Below are 7,706 nucleotides of genomic sequence, written 5' to 3'. Positions count from 1 at the left end.
ACTCTTCCAGCAATTAAATTCTTCCTGCACGTGGATACACAACAATTCCTCCCAGAAAACACTACAAAACATTTTACCAAGGATCACTGCTACACTGATTACACTGTGGGAATGACAGATCAGGCTCCTCAGAGTGCCAATTTCATGCTCCAAAGGAGAGCTAACCCCAGGCGAGACCGTCAGCTCTTCCAGGAATATGGTCCAGGTGACCTGACATTGCCCTACTGAAAAGTAAGAATATTCTTGGGGAGCAGCAGGTGACTACAGAAGAAATAGTATGTTAGGGTTTTTTTTTTTAAAGAAAATAAGACTTGATACAGAATCCAGTGTATTCTGTGAATGTGGTCATAACATAATCACCTCCTAAAGGGATTGCAAGAAAGTCAGACGGCAAAGCCCTGGGGGATTATAAAGTGGTTATTCTCTCGGTTTTTCCATCCTCTAACTTGCTTTGATCACCTGATAAAATTGATTCTGTGAGAAGTCCAGGCCCCAAAGCCTTACCTCTGTTTTTACATGATACTTAGATCCAAGGGATTTGTTCCATTTTTGTTTTCTTGTCCATAAAGGAGATCTGGCTGTAGGTGATCTGCTCCCAAGAGCCATTCAACAAGAAACGTCATGCCAGCTGAGCTTCTGGAAGGTGACAATAATAGGAAGGGGCACTGTCTAGTTCATTCCTGGTTTAATCTGAGTGAAAAAAAAAAAATCACCACTTCTGCAGATGTGAGAGCTAGTCTAACTGTGAAGCACTTCTAAACGCTGCCTGGAGATTTCCTTCTGTGTTGTGATGGCGTCTTGGGCCTGATAAAATTCCCCATGCAACTGTCTTTCCAGCAGTCTCTCTGCGTCACATCCCACGTGGTAGGAAGCAGGGGAGTGGAGAGGCCACAGATACGTCAAGGTATAAAATGACAGTGAAAGGAGGGTGTAAAGAAGTAGGAATACGGGGAAGGGAAGTTAAAAAAAAGAAAATTAACCAGAAATGTGACAGAAAGAAAAGGGCGGGAACACGTGTGGCTGAGGAAACATTTTTAAAGATCAGGTTATCTGTAAGATCAACCAAAGTGAACGGCAGCAAGATGGGGAAGCCGGGCTGGTTTTATTACAGGGGACAGGCTAATGTTTTTCTCTCCACTGTAAACACATGACCTCTGTACTGCGTGCCACTGTGGGAAGCGCCTGGCCTGGCAGCGTGGCTGCAGAGTGACAGTGTGTGTGGCTGTGGGTCCCTGTTAACTCTATTGCTTGAAGACAGACAGAGCTTCCCTAGTGCTGTAGTTAAGGCAGTTTCAGAACACGGGCTGCCCTGTTTGCTCTCTGTTAGAGGAGATTCCTTTAGCCAGTCATGTCCCACTCATCGGCCATCCACTTCCTGTTTCGCTTCTTCCCCAGGTGAAACATCACCACACTGGTGAGCACCACAGAGGTCAGAGTGCAAATGACGGAGGTGGACACGTCGCCAGAGTGAGTGAGAAGGGAGGCCAATACCTGCTACCTATTATTGCTGAGACGTCACCTTGGTGACTCGGATATGACCAACAAGTTGCACAGTGCCTCCTTCAGTGCTCAGAAAAGCACTTCCATTTGATTGAACCTAAATTCAGGAAAGTTTGTTGAAAAGTGACATTAACGTTTCATGGCTTTGAAGACAAACTCATATTGCTACAGCTGTGTGGCAGCAGTGACGTGCGGGCGGACTTACTGCCCTCACAGCTGCTGCACAACAAAATTCACGTCATCAGCCCTTCTCAGATTGGTCAGACTTACGGAAATAAATAAAGAAACACAAAGCATCGGCCACGCGAAGGAATCAGGGAGGCCCCTGAGGAATAGCAGTATCTCCAGAGAGGATTTCAAATGCTAACCTGAGGATCACTCTGTGCTTTGAGGTTTTATTTCTACTAACTACTGTTTTTTGTATTTCAGAGAGGAAAGTGGTATTTTTTTCTTCAAAATGAAATGCTGGCAGGCATGAACTTGGGGAGCGACTCACACATGAGAAACACAATGCACAGTCTGAAAGTGGTCTGGGTGGGCTCGTTTTTCCGTGTAAGGGACTCATGTGGTGGCAATCCCCTCAACTCTGGGGAGAGATTCTGACCATCACATATGCACACAACCACCCTGCCACTTCCTCCAGGAGCCTCCTGTTCTGACAGATCATTTGGAAATCACAAACGGGTCAACTCTCTAAACTATGGATGTTGGCGTCTCCTAGGACCTGGGCAATAATCTTGGCCCACACTGCAACACTATTCTCTCATCTGTCCTACTGTTCACTGGCATAGAAAGACCTTCAGCTTTTGTTCACACCTGCCTTCTAAAGGCCAAACCATCTGGTGCCTAGAAACTCTTTCCCCCTCCCCCCACTTTACATAAGCATCAAATATGTTCTTTCTACAAATTGGTATACAGGTGCCATTTAATCAGTTCAAATTTGGAAGCTACATCTTCAAGGGTCCAAGAGAGCTCACTCCCCCCACCCCGTGTTTTCCCCCTTTACATGTTTTCTTATAAGACATACAGCTTAATCAATTAACAAACTAAACAGCTTATATACTGGCAATATATTACAGATGGGTTTATGTCAGAGTATTAGATCACATGGAATGGACCAGGTGGTACCGCAGTGCATGATGCCTGGGAGCCCCTGAGGACACTGACAGTAGCGTCTCTACGTAAGTGGTGCCGTGTGAATACAGACACATGCGGATCTGTATCTCCATCCATCTGACTAGGCCAAAGGAGCAGGTAGATGCAAGATAGAGACACACACATGCTGGATGGGCCGCTGCACCTCGTCATGCCATTCGAAAGGGCGGTTACAGGTTGCTGGTTTTGCAGCCATTGAAATTACACTTTAGGGAAAGGCTTCTCTAATCGTGTGTGATTGTGTGATTTGCCTTCTGTAGTTAAGCATCATCGGAAGAAGACCGAAGCAAGAGCAACTAGAAGTTAGATACGCGTTTGAGCTTAGCTGTGATACAGGGCTCTGGGGAAGAAGCAGGCTGAAAGACTGGTTTTGATTTTAGGCTTGGATTCACTCCCTTGCCATTTCCTTGATGTTGTGTGTTTGCGTTTGTGTGTGCGTGTGTCTGAGCGTGTGTGAGTGTGTGTGTGTGTGTGTTCCATCACATCATCTCCTGAAGAACGCTGGGTTTCGCAGGCAGGCGGCTAGTCACCTGCAACAACCCAGGGGCCCTGCCGAAGCTTCCAGGCTGCTGTCAGTGTCGGATGCCAGGGTCTGGTCGGTGGACATGGAGGAGATGTCGTTGACGGATGAGGATGGAGGGAGACTCTCGCTGCTGTTCACTGCTGCACCTGTGCTAAGAAAATGAAGACCAACATGACTAAATCTAGAACCAGCCACGCCAAGGCCACGCAGGAGGCACAGGGCCACGCGCAGCAGGAGACGTCAGCTCCATCATTTGTCTGGCAAACCTTCATCAAACACCGATACAGGGGACTCCACGAGACGGTGACAGTCAAAGCAAATCAATGTGGAGTCCCTGGTCATGAGTTATTCACAGGTTAGTGCAAGTGGTTACGGATTTCTCTCTGTATTAGAAATCACTTAAAAAACCCCAGTAGTATCCAGTCATACCACCTCCCTAATTTTGTAATAAAATTGGCCTTGGGTGACGTTTAGGCGCTTGCAATTTTTAAAAGTTCTCCAGAGATGTCAGGGATAGGCAACCACTGGTTATGGATAAGACAGATGAGCACAACTCTTTAGTGTAACCACCTGAGCCTGGTTGCTTTCACTGCAGGTAGCTTTACAAACAAATGTAAGGGTGTCCAGACATTGGAATTGCTTGGAGACTACAGCGCCAGAGAAAGAAGGCATATAAAGCAAACGTTACAATCATCATTAATATGACATCAAACTTCAAATATATATAAAAAGCCAAGCAGGACTTAGAATAAAAGTTACCAAAAGGAGGGGGACATCCTTTTTGATTATTTGCTTGCTTTTCAGTTTACCTGGGATCTCTAATAAGAATTTTTAGCTTGGAAAAAATTTCTTTTATTTATCAGCTTGTGGGACTATAAAGATGTTGAAACTCAGAGCAGAAACTTGCTCATAGTAATCACTCAGCAAAGGCTTGCTGAGTTACAATAGCTTTGAGAACAACGGAAGAAAGATAAAAAAACAAGTATTGCCAAATATAATTAAACCACAGCATGCTAGAAACAATTTATTTTTTTTTTCAAATAGAAGTATGTCTATTATAGAATACTTTCATCAGTTAACTTCTTTTTCTTTTTATATGTATATTCTTAAACAATGTGAGGGGTAAAATGCTTGCTTTATGAAAGAGTTCACTATCAAAAATATCTGTAGTAGAATCACCCAATCAAATAAAAGATGAGGAATTCTGACTTGAATTGTATCTTATTTGAATGACAAATAATAAATCCAAAAGAAATTACAATGGAGTTAAGACATGGGCCTAATAAGTCAGAAAGACAAAACTAAACTAAATTAAAGCAGTGCAAGGATTAACACAATCTTCCCTGTTCCTGGGATGGACCTTTCTTGCCTGTGGAAATAGTGTGATGGAAATGTGACCATGTCTAGAGAGAAGGCAAATGCCTCCACAAAGAGAGGGTACATGTATGTTATGTGTATTTTAAAACTGTATTTGTTGATTGTAAATATATTTATGTAAATTATGACAAATATGAAAAAATACAGGAAAAAAGGTCATAATATTCACTGATCTTAAAATAAATGCTAAGAATTGTTAAGTTTTTGGTATATTTCTTTCCAGTCTTTTTGCTAGGAAGCTTCCCTAGTTGTGATAATTTAATACATATCTTAATATTTTCCCATACAAAAAAGCTTAGGCATTTTTCATGCTCATTAAGCTCCTAACGTTGTCCATACTTAATCTTAAACATCTCTGGAGGAGATTTTTAAAGTACTCTTATTTTTATCTTCCTGCCAATAATTACTCTCACTGTCAGAATGTGCAATGTAAAGTTTTCTGCCTTCAGTTTATTCCAACTTTACTTAATTATACCCCTTACAGATAAGGCTCAGGCCTCGCTCATTTCCTCCCGTGATAAGATTTCGTCTGCTAGCAGACCGCCCTGGCTTCTCTCACGTAGCCCAAATGCCTAATTCTCCTCCTCCCCAGTTGGGATTCAATTATAGCAACAGTCTTCTTGTTCTTTCATAAGCTCTGGTTTTCATAATTTAATGTTACCATGCTGGACTCTGCAGAAGTCTCTTCAATTTTTTCACATTCTTATTCAAGGGTCGAGATTAAAACTGGACCCAGGACTCTAATAAAGGCCTGATCAATGTGGATCCGATGGAACGAGACTGCTTTTTCCCCCTTCTGTCCATTTTGTCCCCTGGATGGTAGATCCCTATACTATCGATGGCTTTCAAATCATGTGCCACAGTTCAAATTTAGTTTGACTTGAGATATTAAATGATGTCTGTGTAAAATTTTGTGATCACCTTATTAAGATATAATTCACATATCTAATTTAGAAACTTAATCTGTACAGTGAAGGTTTTTTAGTATAGTCCCAGCATTGTGTAGCCATTGCCACAATTTCATAGCATTTTATCACCCCAAAATGAAATCCTATACTCCACTCCTTGCCTACCTTCTAGCCCTAGGCAATGACTAACTTTCTTTCTCTATAAAATTGCCATTCTAGACATGTCATACAAATGGAAGCATGCCATATGTAACTGTTTGTCTGTGACTGGCTACTTTCTCATAACATAGTATTTTCAAGTTGTTGTGTGTATCAATACTTCATTTCTTTGCATAGCTGCATAATATTCCATCCCATGGATACGTAATATTTTGTTTGTTTATTAGTTGATGGGCATTTGATGGACTTTTAGGTTCTCTCAGTTTTTTTGCTGTTATGCATAATGCTACTATGAACCTTCATGCACACGTTTTGTGTGGACATATTTTCATTTCTCTTGGGTGATATACCTAGAAGTGGAATTGCTGGGTTAGAGAGTAATTTAATTTTAACAGGTATGGAATTTCCAAACTGCCTCATAAAGTGGGGATGGCACTAGTTTACATTCCAACTAGCAGTGTATGAGGACTCTAATATCTCCACATTTTTGCCAACACTTACTATATGTCTTTTTGATTACAGTCATTCTAGGTGTGTGAAATGGGGTCCCACTGGGGTTTGATTTGCATTGCCTGATTACTAACAATGTGGAGTATATTTTTCATGGGCTTTTCAGTCATTTGTGTATCTTCTTGGCAATAAATCTACTCAAATCCTTTGGCCATTTTGTAACCATAAGAGCTCTTTATATGACAGTTACAAGTCCCTTATCGCACTTGATCTTAGCCAAAAGGTCGAGAAGGGATTCCCTTATCAAATATATTATTTTCAAATGCCTTTCTCCTATCTTATGGATTGTCTTTTTACTTTCTCAAAGGTGTCTTCTGAAGGACACATGTTTAAATTTTGATGAAGTCAGACTTATCTGTTTTTTTCTTTTGTCATTTGTGCTTTTGGTATCATATCTAAGAAATGATTTCCTAACTCAAGATCATGAAGATTTACTCTTATGGTTTTGTTTAAGAATTTTATAATTTCAGACCTGACACTTACTTCTATGATCCATTCTGAGTTCAGTTTTGTACAGAATATGAGGTATCCATCTTTCATCCTTTGCATGTTGGTATCTAACTGGCCCTGGACCATTTATCGAGAAGACTATTCTTTGCCCATGAAATTATCTTGACATTTATGTCAATTATCAGTTGATCATAAATGTGAGACTCTCAATTCCATTCCACTGATCCACTTGTGTATCTTCAGATTTATAGTAAGTTTTAACATCAGGAAGTGTAAATCCTTCCACTATGTCCTTTTTCAACATTGTTTTGGTGATTCTGTGTTCCTTGCATTTCCACATAAATTTTAAGATCAGCTTGTCAATTTCTGCAAAAAGACAGCTATGATTTGGATAGGTACAGTGTTTAATCTGTCAGTCAATTTAGGGAATATCACCAACTTGACAATATTAAATCTTATAACCCATGAACAATAGAATGTCTTTCCATTTATTTAGGTCTTTTTTCATTTCTTTGAACAATGCTTTATAGGTTTCACAGTATAAACTTCTCCCTTATTTTGTTAAATTTATGTCTATTTTTTTCCTTTTTAGTGCTATTATAAATGAACTGCTATCTGTACATTGCTACTGTGCAAAAATATAACTGGTTTATTGGAGTAAGAAACCTCTGTGCTTTGGAATCTAAACTGACCAAATGGTGCCATGTGCATCTTATGAATGTTATAATTAATCAAAATGCCAGAGGAATAAGGAATATTTTTGCTAGCATGCTTTTTTATTTAAATTATGAGAAAAAATCAGTTTGAAAGTTTTAAAATAAATTTTTGGCATAATGCAAACAAAAATAAAAGTATCTTTACATAATGGCCTTGTACCTCTCTTGAGGTGGGTTTTTTCTCCTATCCTGGCTGAAGTGGATTATGTAGGTATGTTCTACTGTCAGGGTTACAGCTGAGTAATGATCCAAGGAAGAGTGAGATAAGGCTCACTGAGATGGGCTCCCTTACAGAAACACAGGTTGATGTTTACAAATAAACAGAAGCCACAACAATGACAGCAAGAGAAATTGCACAAAGAGCATTGAGGAAATTTCCCCAGCAAAACACGTATTTACATGTATAAA

The 7,706-nt window shown here is 40.3% G+C and overlaps 1 protein-coding gene across 6 annotated transcripts in view; it reads right to left on the bottom strand.

Moving 5' to 3' along the window:
- Positions 1-2,407: 2,407 nt before the first annotated feature.
- Positions 2,408-7,706, bottom strand: part of MAPK10 (mitogen-activated protein kinase 10) — a 295,404-nt gene continuing 290,105 nt past the window's right edge. For 3 of the 6 annotated variants that reach the window (XM_003790028.3, XM_003790029.3, XM_012805359.1), the window contains one exon: positions 2,408-3,324. In XM_003790028.3, the coding sequence (XP_003790076.1) occupies positions 3,182-3,324 (143 nt within the window). In that variant the 3' untranslated portion in view covers positions 2,408-3,181. Of the gene's footprint in view, positions 3,330-7,706 lie in introns of all 6 variants that reach the window. The other 3 variants (XM_012805361.2, XM_012805360.1, XM_023513365.1) reach the window with 3 other exon arrangements.

The sequence above is a fragment of the Otolemur garnettii genome, unplaced genomic scaffold, assembly GCF_000181295.1.
Source record: "Otolemur garnettii isolate 467f Iridium unplaced genomic scaffold, OtoGar3 scaffold00039, whole genome shotgun sequence".
NCBI lineage: Eukaryota > Metazoa > Chordata > Mammalia > Primates > Galagidae > Otolemur > Otolemur garnettii.
The sequence above is the reverse complement of the archived record's forward strand: the minus strand, read 5'-3'. Positions and strand labels throughout refer to the sequence as shown.